Below are 24,017 nucleotides of genomic sequence, written 5' to 3' on the forward strand. Positions count from 1 at the left end.
AGATTGGGATGGATATGTATACACTAATATGTATAAAATGGATAACTAATAAGAACTTGCTGTTTAAAAAAATAAATAAAATTCAAAAAAAATCCAAGATCAAGGTGAAAAAAAAAAAAAAAAGGAACCTGCTGTATAAAGAAAAAAAAGACCCCACAGCCAACAACAAAGAAAAAGCTGCTCAGGGCTGCAGGGGATGCTTGGGGCCATAATGAAAGATGCTGAGGTCACAGCAGTGCCGTGAGCCACGTGGCAAGAAAACGTCTGCTGAGACTCCCCACCCCCGTCCCCCCAGAGAATGTAAGGTTTCCAGGAGAGAGAACTTGGGGTGTAAAGGAGTCCAAGTTAGGAAAGGACAATGACACAGTCTCCCTAAATGTAGAAATAAGGGGATATTGTAGTTTTCCAACCTTCTTTCCCTGAACCAATTCCCCCCGCCCTTCTAGACACAGCACCGCCTAGGCCCTGCCAGCTATATCATCCTGTTGACTTCCTTCATATCACTTCTCAGAATGCAAAAGTCACTTGATTTATTTGTCTAGTTCCAGAGTGTAAGCTCTATTAGGAGAAAGAAACGACCGCTTTGGTTCGCCTCTGTACAATTTCTGGTCTCTAGAACGGGGCTCGTCATAGAGTAGGAGCTCAGTCAGTATGTGTTGAATGGATCCACGCATGCACACGTGAATAAATGTAATGGTGATATTTCAGGCCTTGAGAAACCTGGGCTGGGGAGAAATGTGGGGCAGCATGACCTTCCTCATATAACTCAGAAAGCACCTGCTGCAGAGGCTGCTTGGGAACCATCGCTGGTTCGCCTCCCTCCTGATGGGCCCAGCACACAGTTTGTCTACGGCTCCGTGAGAAACCCTGAGAAACTATATATATATACATACATACATGTAGTTTCTCTTTTGTTCTATTTTTTTCTAAAATAATCAGGTTGGGCTTCCCTGGTGGCGCAGTGGTTGAGAGTCCACCTGCCGATGCAGGGGACACGGGTTCGTGCCACAGTCCGGGAAGATCCCACATGCCGCAGAGCGGCTGGGCCTGTGAGCCATGGCCGCTGAGCCTGCGCGTCTGGAACCTGTGCTCCACAACGGGAGGGGCCACAACAGTGAGAGGCCCGCGCACCACAAAAAAAAAATAATAATAATCAGGTTTACGGGGGCTGGGGGTACTCAAGGAAGGCTTGCAGCCTTGACAGCGCTCCAGAGCAAGTGGGGTGGGGAAGGCCTTTGCCCCCCACTTTGCTGCCCTTACTGCAGCTGGAGCAGTCTTCCCATGACCCTATCCCTTTCCAGGCACCCCACTTTTCTGTTACCCCAAGCCCTAAGGACGGAGAGAGGCTTGTTGGTGTGGCAAGTAAGGGGATTGCCAGAAGGCATTTGGGTTATCTTTTCCTATGTCACGTAATAAATCACCCTGGGTTTATTAAGTGGCTTAAAAACACTGCCATTTAATGTGGTCTGGTCAAGATTCTGGAAGGGCCGAACGTGGGGGAAGCAAATCTCTGTTCCATGGGGGTTGGCTGGATCCTGGTTACTCAGCTGGAGCCTCCGGGGGAACACAGGACCCCTCCAGCGCCATGGGGTCACCCCAGCAGACCGGAGGGGCTTCTTACATGGCAGCTCAGGGCCCCCAAGAGTATAAAAGGGGAAGCTGCCAAGCTTAGGCCGCCCTCTAAGCTTCGGTTAGGACTGGCAGAGCATCACTTCTGCTGACTTTGATTGGTTTGAGTGAGTCCCAGGGCCTGCCTGGTCTAAAGGGGAGGGGGCTGCGCCGCGTGATCCGTGGGAGGCATATTCCAGTGTGCGTCACCCATGAAGCGGCCTGCCAGCCTTGGGCCAGGGCCAGGAGAAGGGGAAGTGTCACCCCAGGCCTGACATGACCCCTTTGCCCCCATGCTGAGGCCTTGGAATTAAGACATGTGCGCTCCTGTCCAGGCTTGGTCAGCTAGCTGCCTGACCTTCCTTGGGCTTTGACGGCTCACCGTACCCTGAACCCCCATCTCGCCGGCCTCCTGTGCTGCCCTGTCACCTGCACGGACAGGCAGGGAGACCAAGGCTGTGTGAACGCCTGCTCTGGAATACATTTGTCTTTCCTCTCCTTCCCACCCCTTTTATGTCCCACCCTTGCTGCCAAGGCCCCTGCCTGCGCACCACCTTCCTGGAGACCCTGATATTTCCCACCCAGAGGCACTGTGTCATGTACTCTTCGTGTGCTCCACAGGCTGCCCTGTGTTTGTTTGTTTGTTTTGCTGTACGCGGGCCTCTCACCATTGTGGCCTCTCCTGTTGTGGAGCACAAGCTCCGGACGCGCGGGCTCAGCGGCCATGGCTCATGGGCCCAGCCGCTCCGCAGCAGCATGTGGGATCCTCCCGGACCGGGGCACGAACCCGTGTCCCCTGCATCGGCAGGCAGACTCTCAACCACTGCGCCACCAGGGAAGCCCTGCCCCGTGTTTTTAACTCCCTCTTTACACATCCCTTTTGTCTCCTGCCACCTGAGTAGAAAAGCCCTCTGAGCCTCGGATCTGGGCCCAGAGCAGTAGGGAATGCTTGTCGGGGTGAACGAGGCAGGCTGGCACTGAGAAGCCTGGACAGATGGCCACTGTGGTGACTGCACCTTCCCAGCTGGGAGGCCCTGGGGTGGTGGTAACAATAGCTACCCTGGTCTCCTGCCAAAGAGGCCATACGCAGTAGGCCAAGGAGTTGGCTGGTAAGGTGAGCAGCTGGATGAGAGGCAGGGAGGCTTGAGTTTGGGGCTGGGGTTAGGGGGTCTCTGTTGGAGAACTCTCGGCCTTTGCAGGGGACCATGGCCCTTGGTCTTCTTTTCCCCCCTTCCCAGGGTCTGCCCAGGGCCTGGTCACAGATAAGGTCACAGGGTTGGTGAGGGGTAGGGACCAGCTGGAGGTCTATCTGATCCCAAGGCCCCTGCTTTCCTACCAGCCAACACAGCCCTCATCAAGGCTGTCCCCCCGCAACCCCCCTCCACCCCGCTCCTTCATTGATGGGAAGGGACATCACCTTTCTTATTCCAAGTGCAAAGGCCCCAGGGAGCTGCCGCACCACAGCCAGGGGAGGGAGAGCAGTTGGGGAGCGCATGAGAAAGGGCATTCTTTATTCATAAATAAAAACATAAAATTACCAGAAATAGTTTACATGGCCAAAAGGGGGCATCAAAAATAAAATAACTCAAAGCTGTGAAAAGCAGAGCAAACCAAACAAGACCCGACCAAGAGAAAAAATAACTCTATACATATTCTTCCAAATGCCAGTCCATCCACAGCCAGCCCGGGCCGGGGTCCCACAGAAGGGGTGAGGAGGGCACTGCATCCAAGCGCACAGGTGCACGGCCTCCTGCCCCAGCAGCTGCCGTTCCAACAGCCCAGCCTGCCTTCTCCCTGGGATCCCTCTCTCCCAAGAGATGGCCCAGCCTGGGCAGGGGCGAGAGCAGAGGCAGAGGCTCAGCAGGTGCTTCTGAGGGGAGAGGTATCCCCCTCCCAGTCCCCACGGAGCTCAGTGCCCCTGGGGGTGGGGCGTGCTCGGCAGGGGTTACCCGAATACAGAGGCCAGAGGAGAAACCCAGGGTGGGCGCCGCATTGAGAGTCTGGTCACTCCGAGGCCCAGAGGCAGAGTCCCCTCTTGGTGGGGTGGTGCCGGTGTCGCTGTCTTGCTGCAGACAGCGGAGCATTTCATCACCCTGTGGGGAGCAGCAGGGGTGACCCTGCGGCTCTGACCCTGCGAGCAGGTGTGTCAGCAGCCGTGCTCAGAAGGAGGGGTGGCGAGCTCCCACCGGCCCCGGGCCAGGCCACGGGGTTGACTTTCCCATTCCCCGCTCAGCCTGTGCAGCTGAGAGCCTCCTTCCAGAGAGGCTAGGTGGGGCAAGGTCCAGAAATAGCAGGGAGCTTTTTGCACAGGGAAGGGAAGGGAAACCACACGGCAGTGAGGTCGCTATATTACACAACACTCGCACTCTGGTGCAGCTGGTGCCACCGTGGACCACCCTGGGGTCCTGGGCTGGTGGCAGCCCAGGGAGGGCTCCGCAAGTTGGCCTGGGGCGGGGATGCGGGGTGCAGGGCACGGTCACACCGCAGTGGAGCCCCTTGGCCCCCTTCCCCAGGCTTAGCACCCACCACTTCACAGCGTGGCCTTGAGGGCACAGCGATGGGCTTTTGGCTGCTCTTTGTGGAGGGAGGGGTCCTCCAGCCTGGGGAGGGGCCGCAGCCCCTTTCTCTATCCCGTGGGGCAGTCTCACCGTGAAGAAGGACTCAAACAAGGCACAGGCTGGTGGAGATGGAGGGACCAAGGGCCGTGGCACACGGGGAGGGACATCTTTGACTTGGGGGTTGGCAAGTGCCCAGTGGAGGGGACTGGCCCCCAGGCAGGGTGAGGGCTCTTGGCCTGTCGATTCCAGGTTTAAATCTAGCCTAAGACTAAGAGTAACGGCTTGAAGTTCCAGAAAACCTCCTCTGTTACCTGAAGGCAGGATGGGCACAGCTTAACGCAGGGATTGGAAGGCAGAGCCAGCAGCAGGGAAGGTGGCCCTGCCCTCAGCCCAGACTCAGGGAAGGAATGGTGGCCCTGGAAGGATGGGGGGACAGCAGGAGAAGCAGCTTCCCACTCCCACCCCGGGGCTGGAAGGGCCAGCAGTCGGGGACAGAACGGGGGGCACGGGTCTGGGACTGCTGACTACCCAGACGTCCCGGTCCCTCCTGCCTCAGTGAACCCCTCTCAGCATGCAGGAGTGAGGCCCAGGAATCCAGCGACGGCTGGCTGTCCCAAGAACAGCAGCTGCGGCTAGAGGCAAAAATAGAACGTGGAACAGCCTGGCTGCCTGCGAGATCGGGCTTGCTTCTGAAAAGGCAAGAGAGGAAAAAGAAGAAAATTCCCTGAACCAAGCCACTGAGGAACCACCTTTTCTCTGCACATCTTCAGAAGAGAAGCCCAGTCTCCTGAAGGGCCTGGGTCCTTGATGACGGGGCTCAGGTGGGGCTGCAGGTGGAGAGGGCCAGCTGGTACCCCCCGGGGCTGTTCGAAAGCTGTGTTGGCACCTCTTACTCTCTTTGGCCACCAGCACTCTGGGGCCCCTCCCTGACCTGTACAGACTCTGTCTGCACTTAGCCCTGGAGGTGAGAAGAGAACGGCAGGCAGTGGGATGGAGCTGCAGGTGAAGGGGGGAATGCCCAGCCCAGACGACCCTGCGCCATCTCAGGGGACATAGGTTATTCTGGATCCAAGCAAAGGTTTGGTTCTTGGGAAAGAAAAGCAGCTCAGGGTAGCTGCTGGCCAACTTGAAGCAGGTGGGGGAATCCCTACCTCTGGTCCCATGATGAAAGATCTGGAGGCTTCCCTGGGAACAGCTCAGTCACACCCTCCCTGTGTGAGGGACAGGGACGTCCTCAATCTTTCCCTCCCAGCACCCACCCCAGAGCCTCGGGTCTATGGCTTTAAGAAGAGTAGTCACAGAGGTCAAAGGCCACCTGCCATCCAGAGGCTGCTCATTTCTGGTCAGCAGGGCCAACAGGATCTGGCCATTACTACTGAGCTTCTCTCTCTGACCCACTCTGGGTCTTGCTGAGTCTAGATAATCCTGGGCTGGCCCAGCTCTCCCCTCCTTTCTGTGGCCTGCCAGGGTCAGAAGCTCTGATGTTGCGAAGTCACATTCTCCACACCTCACTCCAACCCCTACCCCTCCGTGGCCAGGGGAAGATAGCTCAGGTCACGACCAGGTCAGATTCCAAAGCTTCTGGTCACCAATGCTTGTGATCTATTTCCAAGGCAGCCCGATGTGCTGGGGGCCAGGGGGACGGGCGGGGGGTAGGTTCGGGGAGGTGGGGGTGAGAAAAGAAGTTGTGGGAAGAGAGGTGGAAGGGAGCTTCCATCCTGGGGAGGCCGCTGGCCTTCATGGTAGTCACCACCCTCGCTGGGAGAGGGTATCTCTAAGTATTTTGAACAAAGGCCAAGGTGTAGGGAGCCCTTAACCAAATGATGGAGATCCGGGGACTCATCTCTTGGCAAAGCTAGAGGTCTGGCAGGCTGCAGGGATGCTAAGCACTGGAACGTGGGAAAGGCGGGGGAGGCCGTGTAGCAGCCCCTCCTCTCGCCGCCCCGCCCCGCCCCTCCCCCCTCCCCCCCCCCCCCACCCGAGGTCTGTGCTTCTCTCAGAGGCCTGAGCAGGGGAGATGGGGAGGGGAGCCCCCACTGACGGGCTCAGCACCCCTGCCTCCCAACGCCAGGTCCCCGGCTCCCTCCCAGGAGGCCCCTCAGATCTCGGTGGCGATAATGTCCTCATAAGGGATGTCAGCCCCTTCGAGGTCAATCTCAAAGGGCTCCCCTGCACCATCTGCGCGGGCCAGCTGCTGCAGCGTCTTTTCCAGGCGCTGGTTCCGCTGGTACATGGCCAGGTAGCTCTGCTGCAGCTGCTTCTGGTACTGGATCACCTTCTCCTTCTCCTCCTTCCATAGCAGCCGCTCATGCTGGAAGCCCGAGGACATCTGGTCGTGGCCCTGCCGCTCCTCCCTGAGCTCGGCCCGCAGCCGTTCCAGCTCCCGCTGCAGGGCAGGCACGTCCTCGGCGGAGGCGGGCCCCAGGGCGGCCGCGTCCCGGCCCCGCGGCAGGGCGGCCTGGGCCTGAAGCTCCAGCAGGTTCACCTTCTCCCGCAGCAGCTCCGCCTCGTTCTTCTTGCGCTGCAGCTCGTTCTCGCAGACCTCCAGCTCCAGGCCCTTGGTGCGCAGCGCGCTCTCCAGGTCCTGCGTCTTCAGCTCCAGGCCCTCCAGCCTGCCCCGCGTATCCTTCAGCTGCGCCTTCAGGTTGAGGATCTCGCTGGCCTTGGCGTTGATCTCCGTCTGGGACTCCTTCAGCTGCTGCTTCAGGAGAGAGATCTCGCCAGACTTCTGGCACACCTGCCGCGGGGCGGGGACAAAAGAGAGAGCCAAGGGGTGAGAGGTGGCACCTGGGTGTGGTGTCCTTACTTGTAAACTGAGGATTAGTAATAGTACCTACTTCTTAGGGTTGTTGTAAAGATGAAAGAACCTAGGGCCTGGCATTAATAACCACTCTATGAATTATTATTATAAATATATTTCTGTGTTACTGTGAATGTTTAATTTATTTTATTTAATTTATTGTTTGACTATACAGCCTGACTGGATAACCTGGGAGTGAGGTCACAGCAATGTCCAGCTTCGTTCCGGATTAGACAAACAAGGATGGATGTGTTGTGATGCCAGCACTGGCTTATGCCTCTGACATGCCCTGAAGTGTCCCAAGTCCTGGCTGAGAAACCATGGCTGGGGTAGGGTCTGCTGGGCCAACACTGACGGGAAAGAGGGGAGGGAGTGGCTCCATGGCTAAGGTCCTGTCCTCTTCGGGAAACTCGGCAAACAGAAAGTGACTCTCCCTTCCCACCTGCCTGGTGCCTCCATCCGTCACTTCCACCGAAAGGATCCTTTCCCTCTACCCCTGATAACACCTGTTGCTCCAATTTCCAGGATGAGTACAGGCAGCTCAGTGCAAACAGATGGCTGTGTGGCCGAGGGTGTGTCACCTCGACCTGGGGGGGTGATGCTGGTCTAACCAGACCCAAGGAGTCCTCAGTCCCTTCCCAGGGCAGGAGTCTTTGGGGTGAATGCCGTGCACACCCCCTCCCGGTCCCCTGCACCACCTCTCAGGTGAGAAAAGAGAGCAGGATGAGGGGTTAGGCTGTTCTCCAGCGAGGCCAGGCCCAGGCGCTTCACTGGCAGGTGTGCCTGAGTGGGTGCATGTGTATGTGAGCCCCTTTCTTTCTGTTCTACGTTTCCATCTCAGCCCACCAAATAGAAGCCCCACTCGCACTTCTGTGAGGAATTCTGTCCCTGAGACCTGCACAGATGCGGCCCCTCCTACCAGTGGGTGGAGTCCCTTCCCTCAAAAGTCGCAGATGGGGGCTTCCCTGGTGGCGCCGTGGTTGAGAATCTGCCTGCCGATGCGGGGGACACGAGTTCGAGCCCTGGTCTGGGAGGATCCCACATGCCGCGGAGCACCTAGGCCCGTGAGCCACGACGACTGAGCCTGCGCGTCTGGAGCCTGTGCTCCGCAACAAGAGAGGCCGCGACCGTGAGAGGCCCGCGCACCGCGATGAAGAGCGGCCCCCGCTCGCCACAACTAGAGAAAGCCCTCGCACAGAAACGAAGACCCAACGCAGCCATAAATAAATCAATTAATTAATAAACTCCTACCCCCAACATCTTCTTAGAAAAAAGAAAAAAAGAAAGTCGCAGATGATTACTGTGTTGTCTCGTGGCTCTGGGGCCAGCATGAATTCAGGATGGTCTGTGGTCCTCCTGGGCCTCTGTGAGCAGATGCAGCGAGCTGGTGCTCAGACAGCTGGGACTCGGCTCTCTCGCTCCAGCTTCTCAGCCGACGACTCGGTTAGTAAGTTCAATTCTGGCCACGAGGCACCGGGGCGGGGAGAGGAGGAAGCCCGGACTAAGAGTACCCCCACCTTGGTTTACCATGCAGCCCCTTATCTGGGTCATGAAACGCGCACTTCAGCCCAGTTTTCCCGGGCAGTTGTGTTTCCCCCCCCCATTGCCTAGAGCCTGGAGGAGACCTGGAGAAGGCTGGGGGCAGGGAGTGCTGGCACCGAACCCCTGCCCGCCCTCCCCACCACGCCTGCATCCTCACCTCCCACTGCGTCTCCTCCAGCGCAGGGACGAAGCTGGTCTTCTCCTTCTCATAGGACCTGAGCTTGCTCTCCAGCAGGTCCTGCTCCTTCATGAGGCTCTCGAGCTCCTGCCGCAGCTGCCGCTTCTCCTGCTGGAGTTGGAGCACCTGCAGGTGCAGCACCTGCTGGGCGCGCTGGCTCTTCTGTGCCGCGGCCTTCAGCTTGCCCTTGGGCTCCAGCCCCTCTGGCTCGTCCTTGCAGCGCCGCGGTCGCTCCTCGTAGGCCTGGCTGGCGGCCGGCCCCTTCTCCTCAAAGCTGCGGTGCAGCTTCTGGAGCTCACCCTCCCTCTCCAGCAGTTGCTGCTCCAGGTCCTGGACGGTGCACTGGTCCGTGGAGATGGGGGAACGGATGGAGCCCTTGTCCGCCCTGCTCGGGTGGGCCAGCTTGCTGCCCCCGTCGGAGAAAGACAGGGCCTTCAGGCTCATCATGTTGCTGTCCTGGAGCAGGATGCCCTGAGTGATGTTGTGGGCTGAGCCCCCAAAGCGGCTGGCGGGCCCCACCGGTGTGACCAGCGGGTCCAGCTGGTAGCTGCTGGTGGTGCTGTGAGTAGGCAGGCTGGACATGGAGTTCCGGCCGGAGTCAGACAGCGCCCCGGAGCACAGGCCGGGCTTCAGCCCCTGCTCCTCGGGCTTGTCTGGAGGCGCGGGGTGCAGCTGGTGGCCCGCGCTCTCGGGGGACGAGTGGAGGAGGGCGCCCGACCGTGGCAGCACCGGCTTGAAGGCCGTGGGTCTCACAGCACCCTTCTCCAAGTCCTGGGGAGGAAAACAGGCACGTGGAGCCCGTGTCTTCCCCTGATGCACCCCCAGCCAGGTAGGCGCGCCGGCCACATGGCACCTTCCTGGTCGGGACCCATAGGTGACCTCGCCTGTTGCTCTGAAGGAGCCAAAGGTGGTGAATCTCTCCCGAGGAGGAGAAATTCGCCTGTGCCTGGAGACGTCCTGAAGGGTCATGAGGCACTCCGTATTGCGAACTACACACCGGTCACCACCTTGACCCACCTTCCACCCCAAGATACCAAACGACTCTTAGATTCACTGGCTGAGACCCCCGTGCCAGGGCTCTGGGGCTCTGTGTGGTGCAGGTAAGGACACTGGACGTGTGTCCTTGAAGAAGTCCATCCCCGCTTCGCCTCCACAGCCCCTTGCAGTCAGCCAGGAGCTGGAACACTGGCCGTGGCCTACCGCGGAGGTTGGGGGAATCGCTTGAAATAATAATCCTTTCCCGAAAGCCGTCCTTGTCATTATTAGAGGACTTCACAGTTTACAGGCTCTTTACTTTGACAAGCTTAAAGCTCTATGCAAACATATGGGGCCATTTCCTAGCACATCAACACCAAAGATTCATCTTCCCAGGTGAGGCCAGGGCACTGAATAGGAACAATATTTTCAGGGTCCACTGGCGAGACCCATGAGAACTTAGGCCAGCATGAGGGCTGGACTTCTGAGGACGTGGGACTCTTTGCCCTCATCCCTGCTAGACTGATGAGGAGAACAAACTCACAGGCCTTAACCAGTCAAAGATGCTTTGGGGCCAGCTGGAGCTGGAGCTGCTGCCCAACCAGAGCAGAAAAGGAGGGGAAAGCCCACCTCCATGAATCCTCTGAGGAGAGAAGCTGCCAGCTCTCTCCAAGTGCCCTCTCTACCTGTTCTTCCAAAGAGTCAGCGAGCCCCCTCTCTTTCCCATGCGCTTGAAAATGTTGCTGTCCGTCCTACCTTGGCGATCCTGAGTTACAGCCCAGCAGAGCTCAGGAAGGCTCTCGTTTCCCCTTTGCCCTCTACTGAAAGCTCACCCAGGACTTCTGCACCAGAGGACTGACCAACGTGCCCATTCCTTTGTCCAGTCTTGCTCTCTGCTGTGGCTGAGCACTCCTGCCCTCTCTGCATCATCACTCAGCCTCTTGGAGATGTATGCATTTAGACCTCCACTGCCACCCCTCCCGGTCCCAGGCCTCTCTCCTGCCTTTCCAACCCAGCCACCCACACCAGAGACCCTGCTTACCATTTCTAGCTGGTTGGAGAAGGGCATGAGCTTGGGTGGGGTGGACGGGCCGAAGTCCACCCCGGCCTGGCCCCCTAGGTCCCCGCTGGACAGTGCAGTGTAATCGGGGCGGTGGGAGCCCCGGGCCTTCTGGCTGACCTTGATATAGAAGAAGTCTTCACTCTTGCCCATTTTGGAGCTGGACTTGCCATGACCCGAGTCCTGGGAGAAGCCAAATCTCAGCAGCCCGTCTGAATACCGATTGAGCTTCTTGAGGTGGGAGGACTTGCGCAGCTTGTACTGGGAGGCCCGGCAGTGCTTACTGTGGAAGCCATGGCCGGAGATGAGGCTGCTGACGCTGCCCATGGTGACGCGGGGCCGGGGACACGCAGGGCAGAGCGGGAGACCTGGCGTGGCTGTAGCAGTCCCGGCTCTGTGAAGAGGCTGCGGTCATAGCAGAAGCCTCACAGAGCCCGGGAGAGCCGAGACCTGGAAGGAGACACAAGCAGGAATCAGCCTGGGAGGGGGCTGGTCACTGCACAGTCCCTGCTTGTGACTTAACAGAGGAGGCATTCTGACCGTGAGATCTGGGCAACAGAGAAATGCATGTTTCTCCTAACAGAAGCTCAGCCCTGTCTCTGCTCGTGGGCTCCCCTCTTATTCTTCCTTTGTCTTCTCCTTCAGCAAACATCCGTTGGGAGGCTACATCGGGAAGGCCCTGTTCTCAGCACTGGGATGCAGGGGGGACTAGGACAGTCACAGTTCCTGCACTCATGGGGCTTGTGTGTAGCGTAGTGTGGACTGGCCACAAACAGACCAATGTGTCCGACCTCAAGTGATCTAGGTGCTACGGGGAAAATAAAGCAGAGTGAATGGGATGGCATTCTGGGAGGTGGTTATTTTATGCAGACAGTACGAGGGAGGCCTCTCTGTCGAGTGTCATTTGGAGAGACCTCAAGAAAACGAGGGAGCAAGGCACATGGAGATCTGGGGGGAGAAGGAAGAAGCTCAGGGGCAGCCCCAAGGGCAAAGCCCTGAGTTCCTGTGTGGAGTATCCTGGGCATCTATGAGATCAGCAAGGAGACCAGTCTGGCTGGAGGGTGGTTAGCAAGGGGGGCGCAGGGGATGTAGAGGTCGGAGAGCTAGAAGGTGTCAGGCAACAGAGAACCTGGCTGGCCGTGAGGGCTTTGGCTTTTAGTCTGATGAGATGAGGAGCCCCCAGATGGCTTTAAGCAGCTGACAACCTGATCTGACTTAGGCTGTGGAGGGTCACCCTGGCTGCTGAATAGAGAGAAGAGGCCATTGAAGGGACTGGGTGGAAAGTGGTGGGCCAGTTAGGGCAGACGAGGGACTCACATGGCTGGGCCAAGGGCGGTAGTTATGGATTCAATTTTAGATGTAATTTTAAGGTTGAGCTGATAGGATTAGTTAAAAGATTGGCTGCAGGGAGTGAAAGAGTGGAGTCTAGGAGGACTCCAATAGTTTTGTCTAAGCAACTCGAAAAAGTAAGTTGCCATTTATTGAGATGCAAAAGAGCACAAAAGGAGCCAGTCTGGGATGAAGTCCGGGTGGAAAATAGGAGTTTGGTTTAAGACATTAAATTTGCAAAGCCTATTAGACATCCAAGGAGTGATGTGGAGTAGGGAATAGGATGGCTGTGGAGCGGGGGAAGCTGCAGATTTCCTTGTACAAGGTGTTTGTGCAGAGAAGCCAGGTTTGAGACTAGGTGAAAAAGCAAAGGCAGGAAGACAAGAGAAATGTGAGGACTGGTTCACGGAGGCCAGGAAGGTGAGGGGGAATAAGGAAGAGACACTGAGAAGGCTGTGAGAGATGCAGGAGACCCACGAAAGGCAAGGATGAGGAGGATGGTGTCAAGTGCTGCCGAAGTAAGATGGTGACTGAGAATCGGTCAATGGATTTGGCCATGTGGAGGCACCAGTGACCTTAACAAGATCAGTTTTTTGTTTGTTTGTTTGTTTGTTTGTTTGTTTTGCGGTACGCAGGCCTCTCACTGTTGTGGCCTCTCCCGTTGCGGAGCACAGGCTCCGGATGCGCAGGCCCAGCGGCCATGGCTCACGGGCCCAGCCGCTCCGCGGCATGTGGGATCTTCCCGGACCGGGGCACGAACCCGTGTCCCCTGCATCGGCAGGCGGACTCTCAACCACTGCGCCACCAGGGAAGCCCGACAAGAGCAGTTCTGGTGGAGTGGCGGGAAGAAAGGCCTGACTGGAGAGCATTCAGGAGCAAAAGACGGGAGAAATAACTGTATCCTTGGACACTGAAAAGTACGTGATAGGCTTGGCTTGCATTCCCAGTTACGCTCCCTGGCAGCTATGACTCAGGAGGTAAACACTTTCACATCTTTAACCTTCAGTTTCACAGACACTTAAAAAATTCTCTTAAAGTAATAGGACTGCGTCTTATAATCAATGCTGAAAACAGTAACAATGACCTTGCCAGTCACCAGAGGAATGCACTGGAAGGCAATGTGGGCACTCTCGCAGACACAGACAATTCGCTAAGCGTAGGTCATGTGATTTTCAGAGCTCGGAAGGGCTGTGTTGTTGTCGTGCATTGGGAAGGGGTATTTCTCAGTCAGTCAAAAGACAGATGATCCAATGAAATGGGGTGGGGGGGACTACAAGTTTCATAAAATAGGAAATGCAGAAGGAACCCTGCATTCTTTATTATGCTCTAAATTACCCTGTTAATCCGAAAGGGGCGAGAGACAGCCCAGGTGGGTGATGGGGGTGTATGGGCACAGCTGAGGGAGCCAGAAGACTCTTCAGACTCTGAAGGTGAAGGCTCAGATTCAAACGTGCATTGTCATCTTGAAGAATAAAGTGGTTATGTTACGAATAAATACATTCTATATTCCAATCCTAAAAGTACAACGCAACAAAACAGCATTGTGTAAGCGTAATGTATGTTTTCCTATGAAAAGCTTTTATGAAACTGATGGCCTCTTAGAATCAGGGAACCGCGGTGATGCCTCATGAGGTCATTATGAGCAGTTTATTGGATCCCATCAGAAGCTAAGAGGTCTGGTACATTTATTGAAAGCCTAGTACATAGTTGGTGCTCCATAAATGGGAGGTATTTTCATTGGTATCTATGATTTATATAACTGTAATTGTTCTCTCCAGCATTCGTCATCCCTGTGTTGTCTTCAATGGCCATATCTCATTTTCCAGAACTAGTTGTCTTCCTTCCAAATGCAACTTTCCTGCATCTCATTCCCTGAGAGCACAATTTAGGAGTATGAAGTTACTCTGCTAAGTTAACAGCTGACAGTGACAAAATGTGTTTCTCATGCCCCAGGTCATCCATCTCTTGCTTAGCTGAGGCCTCCAGGTCTTATGAGGCAAATATTCTATTGCTGTCCATATGTAGGGAATCTATTTTTGGCCAAAGGGCTCTCCTGCACTCTGCACATTCTACCAGTTGAGCAACTGGTGACTTACTTTTTGTCTATCCAATTACACATTTGTGAGCATCTACATTGGATAATGTTGTAGAGATAAGGCCACTGGCTATGGCATCAGACAGGTTTGGAGTTGAAAATTAACCTCTCTGAGGTTTCTTTGCTTACAAAATGGAAATAATCATTATTTCACAGGATCAGTATGAGGATGAAGCAAACTCACAGAAGTCAAGTGCAATGCTTGGCACATGGTAGGTGCTGTCCAGAGGTGTGTGTGATCAATACAAGGACAGGACTAGGGTGCCATCTAGAAGCATGTAACAGTTGGAGCAGAACTATAACACTGGGATGACATGTAAAATGAATCTGTTTGCAACTCAATAACAAAAAAACAACCCAGTTGAAAAATGGGCAGAAGACCTAAATAGACATTTCTCCAAAGAAGACATACAGATGGCCAATAGGCACATGAAAAGATGCTCATCATCGCTAATTATCAGAGAAAATGCAAATGAAAACTACAGTGAGGTACCGCCTCACACCAGTCAGAATGGCCATGATTAAAAAGTCTACAAATAACAAATGCTGGAGAGGGTGTGGAGAAAAGGGAACCCTCTTGCACTGTTGGTGGGAATGTAAATTGGTGCAGCCACTATGGAGAACAGTATGGAGGTTCCTCAAAAATCTAAAAATAGAGTTGCCATATGATCCAGCAATGCCACTCCTGGGCATATATCCAGATAAAACTATAATTCCAAAAGATACATGCACCCCTATGTTCATAGCAGCACTATTTACAATAGCCCAGATTGACAGATGAATGGATAAAGAAGTTGTGGTGTGTGTGTGTATAGTGTGTGTGTGTACACACACTACACACACACACACACACACACACACACACACACCGTGGAATACTACTCAGCCATAAAAAGGAATGAAATCATGCCATTTGCAGCAACATGGATGGACCTAGAGATTATCATACGAAGTGAAGTAAGCCTGACAGAGAAAGACAAATACCCTATACATACCACTTATATGTGGAATCTAAAATAGGACACAAATGAACATATCTACGAAACAGACTCACAGACGTAGAGGACAGACTCGTGGTTGCCAAGGTTGGGGGAGATGGGGGAGTGATGGATTGGAAGTGTGGGATTAGCAGATGCAAACTATTCTATATATAGGATGGATAAACAACAAGGTCCTACTGTATAGCACAGGGAACTATATTCAATAACCTGTGAGGAACCATAATGGAAAAAAAATGAAAAAGAATATGTATATGCATAACTGAATCACTCTGCTGTACAGCAGAAATTAACACCACATTGTAAGTCAACTATACTTAAATAAAATTAAAAAAAAATAAAACATATCTGTTTGCAGCTCTCCTGCTGCACCGCCATCTCCGCTCACTTGGGCCTTGAGGCAGCCTCCAAGTGTGTCTTTTCCCAATCTGCTCATCCTAAGCATCTGGAGTGTCACGGTCCTCATGCTCCCTGCTGAAACCCTTTCAAGGTTTCCTATTGTTCTTAGAGTGAAGCAGACCCTTCACGAGCCCTGCAGGTCCCGGCAGGCCCCGGTTTTGCCCACCACTCCAGCCTCCTCACTGCAATTACCGCCACACTCATTTCTTTCTGCTGGTGGAACACACCAAACCTTTTTCCAGAGACGAGCTTCTGTGCTTGCTGTTGTCTCTGCCGACAATTCTCTTCCCTTAGCTCTTCCTCTTCGCACAGATTTCCCTTTCTCACCCTTTAGTTTTCAACTCAAATATCACCTCTGCCAGGTGGTTTTCTCTGGTTACCCTTGGAAAAATCCATCTCCCTCATTCCTCTCTGTTAAGCCATAAGCCAACCTGTTTATTTCCTTCGTAACACTTGCTTTAACCTATAATAATCTTGTTTGGTTTGTTTTTAGTTTTTTTGCAGTACGCGGGCCTCTCCCTGCTGTGGCCGCTCCCGTTGCGGAGCACAGGCTCCGGACATGCAGGCCCAGCGGCCATGGCTCACGGGCCCAGCCACTCCGCGGCACGTGGGATCTTCCCAGACCGGGGCACGAACCCGTGTCCCCTGCATCAGCAGGTGGACTCTCAACCACTGCGCCACCAGGGAAAACCAATAATCTTATTTTTAAATGTGTTTATGGTGTGTATCTCCATCAGAATTTCAGCTCTATGAGAGCAGGGACTTTGTCTCTAGAGTCCTAGGACAAAAATGAGGTGAAAACTCAGAGAGGTTAGATGACTTGACCCTTGTCATTCAACTGGCCAGTGACCAAGGTGGGATTTGAACCCAGACCCCAATTCCATGATCTCCATGTGATAGCAGATTGCTAGGGACTGTAGGTGAGGCTCAGAGATATTAGGGGTCCTGTCCTGGAAACCAGGCCAGTTTCAATGGTTGGCAGAGAAAAAGCCTAGAGGGGAATTCAAGCTGTGGCCTCCAGCCATAGCTTCATTTCTCCTTCAGGCAGGTGACAAGGTTTAGGTAGAGGTGAGCTCCTTCGTTGACCTGAGAGGCAGCCAGGATGATGTGCAAAGCACAGGTACTGTGCTGAGCCCTAGGGGACTGAGAGGAAGAAGACAAATGCTGCTAGAGAACAAAGGCGAGGAGTGGGTGAAGGACGCTGGCTGTGATGCTGAGTGCATTCCTGTCCCTTAGCCCCCGATCCCCTGCTCTCCACTCCCCAGGTCTTAACACACAGAGGCGCTTTGAAGTTTGAGATTATCCCCAGATACACTTGAAGCTAAACTAATTACCTTTAAGTGTCTAGACTTGTTTGGTTTTCAACTTGGAGGGAGCAGCACAGAAAACCTGGCTGTGATCCATCCTGGTTCCCAAACCCTGGGTCTTCCCCCCCCACCCCCCCACCGGACTTGCTGTCTCTGCCCTCAGACACAAGGGGAAAGGCTCATTTTTATTCTTGGGAAAGAAATCCCCACTGGCCGGGAGGGCGTACCTGGGGGTGCAAGTGAGCAATCACGCTGACCTTGGAGATTCAAGAAGGGGAAAGGAAGACGGAAGGACTGGAGAGGAAAAGGTAAAGGAGCCACAGCACCTCGAGCGGAGCACGTCTCAGTAACCTTCTGCCTGGCCTCTGACTGATATTACAGAAGAAATCCAGCAAGAATTAGACTTTAGGTCTTAAGAGAAGAGAGAAAAGAGAAGAACAGCCAAAAACAGCTGGTGGAGGGACTTCCCTGGAGGTCCAGGGGTTAAGACCCCGCACTTCTAATGCAGGGGGTGTGGGTTCGATCCCTGGTCGGGGAGCTAAGATCCCACATGCCTCACGGTGCAGCCAAAAAAACCCCACCATCACCACCAACAAAAAAAACAGTTGGTGGAAAAGGACCCCCTAGGCTACACGTCTCAGAATCTGGCCCCAGGGAAGTCAGGAGACTTGCCCCCAGAACCAGTGCCAGCCTCCCCGATCCCCACATGACCTCTCCCACTGAGTGTGGCTCCTGAACCAAGACAGGAAAGGACCACGGAAGCCTGGGAAGCCCTCAGCTGTGAGCTGCTGCTAACTCCCACGGCAGCTGCCCTCGCCCCATCGATCCTGCACGCTCCTTCCCAAAGGGAAGCAGGGCTCACACCAGGGTGACACATTCCTCTGATGTCCCTTTCTGGAATATGGAGATGAGAGGCATGGAGTTGAAAAGGGATCTGTCTGGACTCAGGAAGGTGAGAAATACTCCTACTCACCCTCCCATCACACGTCGGAGGGGAAGCAGCTATGGCCTTGCCCATATCAAACCCCAAACCCACACTTCCGGGCTGGGGAGAGGGAGGATCCATAGCTGCCCTCCTGTCCACCCTCCCCGTCTGGAAAGGTCACCCACAAGATCAGGATGCTAGCCTCTATGGGACTTCCCTGGCAGTCCATTGGTTAAGACTCCACGCTTTCAGTGCAGGGGGCACGGGTTCGATCCCTGGCCAGGGAACTAAGATCCCACATGCTGCATGGATGCTAGCCTCTAGCTTTCATGCCTCCCTCCTCAGCTTGGATCATTCCCCCTCCTGTTCCCGTTCCCTACCTTCTCTCCCTCCTTTACGTCCTCCCCACCACCACCCAGGCCAGGCTGGGGGGCAGCTCTACGCTCTGCCTGGTACTCACCTGCCAGGGGCCTCCACCCAGGGCACCCCCTGGGCATGGGCGGTGGTGCAGTGGAGCAGTGGGAGGGCTCGCTCGCACCCTGAGGGAGCCTCCTCCAGCACCCAGGGCTGGGGGGGCTGGTGCTGCCCAGCCTAGAACACACCCAGCCAGGTGTGTCCTCTAAAAGTGTCGAGTAATGTCACCTGCAGGCTGAGCAGAGCTGATGAGGCTGCAGTGTCGGGGTTCATTTGGTCACTTATTCAACGAACATTTCTTCAGCCTCCGACAAGTGCCAAGTACCCTGCAAAGTGCAGGTGGAGGGGCAAGGAAGGAAGGAGAAGAGTTAAGTGCATAGAAGAAAAAAAAGAAAAGCCAGACATTTTAAATGTGCTTAAGTGACTCTCAACTCCTATTACACACCGTTGCTTTGTGGGTTTGTTTTGTGTGTGTGTGTTGTACAGTAGTTACATTTCTGTGCAGAAAAATAAATGTCCTGAATTCTTATATTGGTATTCTTTATTGGTTAATGAATATCATGCATGTCATTTATTTAGAAATGCAGAACATTCTATTAAATGTGTATGCATGTCGTTAGGATTATACCAAGGTTTCTTTCATTAGAAGCAGATTGTTTTGGCATAACTGTAACTTATGAATGAATGTTAAATAAAATACACAGATTTATTTTCGTTATAAAACAACAAAAAAAGAAAAGCCAGAGATAAAAGGGCCAGGTGTTTGTGTGTGTGGGTCCACTACTTCAGCTGCGGTGTCCAGGCAAGGCCTCTGAGAAGGCGGCTTTCAAGAAGAGCCAGCCTGATGAAGTTTTTTGGTAGAATGGTCCCCTGAGGGAGAACCACAGGTGCAGAGGCCCTGAGGTAGGGATGGGCTTGGGCTTGGGGGGTTTAGAGCAGGGGGTCTCCAGTGGCAATATCTGGAGACAAGGCATTTTTGACTGTGATGATCAGGGGGTGCCATCGGCAGCTGGTAGCTGGAGCACAGGACGGCTCCCATGACAAAGAATTATCTGACCTGAGAAACCTGGCTTTAGAGGAACAGAAAGAAAACATGAGTTTAGAGCCTCAGTTCTGCCACTGCGTGTGGCTTTGAGTAAGTGATTTCAGCTCTGTGCCTCTGTTTCCTCACTTGTAAAATGGAAGTAACCACACTTGCCCTGTCACAAGACTGTATTATGAACACAAAAAGAAGTAAGAGCGTAGAATATACTGGAAAAAATCACCAACGCCGGTTATTGTATTATGTCTCCTTGTTCTCCAGGACAATTCTCTGAGATATTTGATTATACAATAGGGTTTATTTGAGAAGAGAAGCACCCCGGGGCTGCACCCCCAGAACAGACCCTGGCCTGGCCACAGAGGTCTCAGCGTGAAGGCTTGCCCCCATTACACCCGTCAACTTGGGAGCAGGCACAGACTGGGCTGCAAGACGCAATCCTCCCCTCTGTTGGTGCGAAGTCTTGAGCCCTCTCTGGGCTCAGTTTCCAACCACAGCATGAGGGGCTAGATTCATTTCAGCTCCTTTTTGAGACCTCCTAAGAGTTTAATGAGAGTCATTGATCCCTTCCTCCCAAAAATGTACCCCCCCACCCTGCTCCAACTTTTTGGCTATAACTTCTTAGCATTCCTTGACCCTGAATACCCTTCGATGGACCCAGTTTAAAAAGAGATTAGGGCTTCCCTGGTGGCGCAGTGGTTGAGAGTCTGCCTGCCGATGCAGGGGACACAGGTTCGTGCCCCGGTCTGGGAGGATCCCACATGCCGCGGAGCGGCTGGGCCTGTGAGCCATGGCCGCTGAGCCTGCACGTCCAGAGCCTGTGTTCCACAACGGGAGAGGCCACAACAGTGAGAGGCCCACGTACCACAAAAAAAAAAAAAAAAAAAAAAAAAAAAAGGAGATTAATACATCCTGCTCTGGGGGATCAAATGTGAGCTTTGGGGTTCTGGGGAGGAACGAATAACTTGGCCTTAGATGACTGACTTAACTAATGACTAATGACTCCCTGACTCCCTTCAGGGGCCAGGGAGGTGGAAGCAAGGGGAGGAAGTGAACTAAAGAAATTGTGTGTCACCTCAGTGCAGCCCTACCTCCCACGCTCAGACCCCAGGGTCCTGCAGCCTATTTCCCAAGACTTGGACAGACCTCGGACCTACTTCAAAGGGAGTCAGAAGGTGGAAGGCTGGTCGGAGGAGGCAGCTACCTACCCTGGGATGAACCAGGCTCCCTTGGGCAAGGTTTTCACCAAAGCTCACCCCAGTTCCTGATGGGCCACTATTAGAGATTTCTTCTATTTAATTCTAATTTTAATCGATTTTTAAAATACCGAAATCCTATAAAAATCACCTAAGTAACTCGTGCAGAACTGACAACTGTTAACATGTTGCCATATTTGTTTTGGAAATAAAACATCTCCAAGTGGAAATCCCCCTTTCCTACTCCTTTTTCCTGCCCCACCTCTCCCTCCCCAAGGGGAATCCCGATCGTGAATTTTGTGGGTATATTTGTTTATCATTAAATGTATTTTTAACATATAAGGATACTCTACCTATTGCTTTGGTTTTTGCTTTAGAAATGGTATCCTGTTTTGTGTATCACTCTGAGACCTTGATTGCTTTATTCAACACTTTATATTTGGGGTCCATTCGTGTCCCTTCTTTGCCTGCAGGGGCAGTGATCTGATCCTCTCATTTCCTTCACCAGTCCCTACTCAGATGTTCCCATTTCATTGCAAGAACCCTCTGGTAGATGATTACTTCTCCACATACATGGGAGTTAAGTTTTCCTAAGATTTATTTTGAGTCTTGGAAGATGTCTAGTTTTTAGAGCACTCTCCCCTACCCCCTTAAGCTGAAACACCTGAGAGGAGGCATCTGAGTCCCCTATAGACCAGTACATCAGAGGGCAAAAAGAATGGGAGGAGAGGCCCCAAATCACACTTCACCATATTACCAGGGGGTGGGGGAGCCTTGGCCAAACAGAGAGGTCATCCAGCTGCAGGTGATGGAGGACTTCCTTGCTCTGAGGCAGCCTGGATGCTGAGGACAGCATCTTCTATGGCCAAATCCCAAACTCTGGAGCCATGCAGGACCTCATAGATCCTTTACCCCAATTCTTTCACTGCACAGAGGCGACACGGAGGTCCAGAGCAAGGAAGGGACTTGACCAGGTCACGTCACAACTTCTGGACCCGAAACGAGTATCCTTTCCATTTTATCAACAGCACAGGAACAACTGGGTTCCATTTTCCAGATTGGAGGGCTGGGGGCCGTTCCTGGCTCCATGTGGGGCATGTGTGTGAGGACGGGATGTGGGGAGCGTGTGTAAGGCTGCCTGATACAAATGGGATTCCATCCTGTGGGCGGGCGGCACTGCATCCATTCAGAGATGCTCAGCCGGGGGTGTGGTGCCTGAGAAGACAGAAGAAGCTGCCGCAGGCTCTGCGTGGGCCCCAGCCATGGGTGGCGGAGCTGGCCGGCCTCCAGGAATGGCTGGTGGCTGCTGGTCTGGGACTGGAGCTCTGACTGCATCACTAGTCCAGGACAACTTCTAATCTTGGCCATGGCAACCACACCTTTGCGTTCTCATGTTCAGTTCCATCTGTGGGACTTAGAGAACTTCACACTCACTATTATTCATCCACATGGACCTCAGGGTAGACCACGTGCAAACATCAGGTGGCAAGGAGAGAGGCAAGTCCTCTCACAAAGAACTTGAATGTGGACCTCAGGTTCCTTTTTTTTCTTTTTCTTTTTCTTTTGTTTTTGGCTGGGCCGCGCCTCATGCAGGATCTTAGTTCCCTGACCAGGGATCGAACCCGTGCCCCCTGCAGTGGAAGCTCGGAGTCTTAACCACTGGACCGCCAGGAAATTCCCTCAGCTTCCTTTTTTAAAAAAAAATCTTTATTGGAGTACAGTTGATTTACAATATTGTGACCCTCAGCTTCCTAAAGGAAGAAAACGACCCTCTTCCAGACCTGCTCTTGTCTCGCTACTGAAGGAAGCCCCGCCTACCATGGGAAGCCCCTTCCTCTGGGCCCACAGTTGCTACTCAGCTCACTTGGCACTCAGCCAGCACAGTCTGCAGACAGCTCTTGCATTACTGAGTTTTTCAGAAGCGAAGAGTTATCTCTCCAATGATCTTTAAACCTCCTTGAAGGCCAGGATGGGGCCCAAGCTTCCTAGTATCTGACATCGTATTGAGCATAGTGCTAAGAACACAATCGGCGCTAAATAGATGTTTTTAATAAAATCAGCTCACAAGGAGCTCAGGCATTACTGGCCAAGCTCGTGGAAAAGAGGCCATGTGACTTCAACTGGGGTCCCACACATGTGGATTGGAAGCCAAGTCTACAAAACTAGATTCCAAACCTGGTTTCAACCCAAACGTTCACCTCTTGGACTTCTTTTGAGTCACCTGGTCACCTTGGGGAGAAGGAAATCTACCCTCTCCTTGACCTCCTGGTCCTTTTCAAAGTTTGGGGCCAAGACAAAGCAATATCAGGCAGTCTCTGTTTTCAGTGGGTTGGTTGAAAGACAAGGCAGATACAGTTAAAAAGAGTTTAAAAGGCAGCACCACTATAACTAAAGATGCAAGATGAACTGGCAAGGCTGTGCTGCATTAGAGCCAGCACTCGGCCTCCAGCACGTGCTAAGTTTTTCATGTTTTCTCTTGTTTAGAAGTGAGGTAAAGATTCTCACTCTACTTTCTGCCTGTTATGGACTAAATGTTTGTGGCCCCCTAAAATTCACAGGTTGAAGCCCTAACCCCCAAAGTGATGGTGTTAGGAGGTAATTAGTTTTAGATGAAACTGTGGGTGGGGTCCTCATGATGGGATTAGTGCCCGTATAAGAAGAGACTGGAGAGCTCTTGTCTTCGCTCTCCCTCTCTCCTCCCCTCCTTGCTTCCTCCCTCTCCCTCTCCCCTCAGTGGGAGGACAAAGTAAAAAGACAGCCATCTACAAGCCAGGAAGAGAGGTCTCACCAGAGACAGAATCTGAAAGTGCCTTGATCTTGGTCTTCCCAACCTCCAGAACTGTGAGAAGTAAATGTCTGTTGTCTAAGCCCCCCGGTCTGTGGTACTTTGTTATAGCAGCAGAGCCGACGAGGACACGGGCCCCCCCGCCACTGCCCAGACACCTGGCAGAAGATGCTTATCTGGGCCGACAGGTCACCCTGTTTCTGGCATTGTCCTTTCCTTACATTCGTCCCTCCTGCTTCTCTGTCCACATGGTGCTGATAGCCCCAGAGTGTGCAGATCTGCCTTTCTTTGTGGGGAGCTCTATAATGGATGGACACTTGGTGGGAAGTCAGGGACTCAGAGCTCTAATCCTGGTTCTGGGACACCAGCAACCAGGTCTCTTTCTGGCTCCATCTGCTGTGACTTGCCTGCCCCTTCAGGTAAACTCCCTGGGGGCAGGGCCTGTGCCTGCACAGTTGTGGGTCCACAGGAGGGAACCATCATGTACGATGCATTCATCAGGTCCCATCCATGGAGGGAGCTCTACCTGCATTATTGCATTAGGCCCTCTGACAGAGAATCACAGATTGATGGATCTGTTTTGTCAGCTGGCAGAAGAGATAACCTTTCAGCGTCTCAATTTCCTTCTGTGTTAGATAAGCGCAGCTGATACCCACCTCACAGAGCAACTGTGAGGATTAAATGAAATCGTGTTTATGAAAATGCTTGACCACAATAAGAAGAACAGTACACGATGGATGAATTTAAACCAAAGTGCTTGTGAAATTATAAAGCAGTATGGAAAGGTGCTAGAACTAGATCCTCCTATA

General features: G+C 53.3%; 1 protein-coding gene across 1 annotated transcript; it reads right to left on the bottom strand.

Annotated features, from left to right (window-relative positions):
• Positions 1–6,264: 6,264 nt before the first annotated feature.
• On the bottom strand, positions 6,265–11,048 carry LZTS1 (leucine zipper tumor suppressor 1). Its single transcript, XM_060101940.1, has 3 exons — positions 10,704–11,048; positions 8,666–9,457; positions 6,265–6,903 (listed from the first exon to the last, which is right to left on the bottom strand). The coding sequence occupies exons 1-3, from the start codon at positions 11,046–11,048 to the stop codon at positions 6,265–6,267; spliced, it is 1,776 nt and encodes a 591-aa protein (XP_059957923.1).
• Between the last annotated feature and the right edge of the window lie 12,969 nt (positions 11,049–24,017).

This window comes from Mesoplodon densirostris, chromosome 6 (genome assembly GCF_025265405.1).
Source record: "Mesoplodon densirostris isolate mMesDen1 chromosome 6, mMesDen1 primary haplotype, whole genome shotgun sequence".
Lineage (NCBI taxonomy): Eukaryota > Metazoa > Chordata > Mammalia > Artiodactyla > Ziphiidae > Mesoplodon > Mesoplodon densirostris.

What these genes read in the sequence shown, in the direction of transcription:
- LZTS1 (XM_060101940.1), bottom strand. Translation starts at nt 11,048, where the DNA reads ATGGGCAGCGTCAGCAGCCTCATCTCCGGCCATGGCTTCCACAGTAAG. An exon ending in TCTCCAACCAGCTAGAAATG is followed by an intron (nt 9,458 to 10,703) that starts GTAAGCAGGGTC and finishes TTTCCTCCCCAG; the next exon opens with GACTTGGAGAAGGGTGCTGT. An exon ending in TGGAGGAGACGCAGTGGGAG is followed by an intron (nt 6,904 to 8,665) that starts GTGAGGATGCAG and finishes GCCCCGCGGCAG; the next exon opens with GTGTGCCAGAAGTCTGGCGA.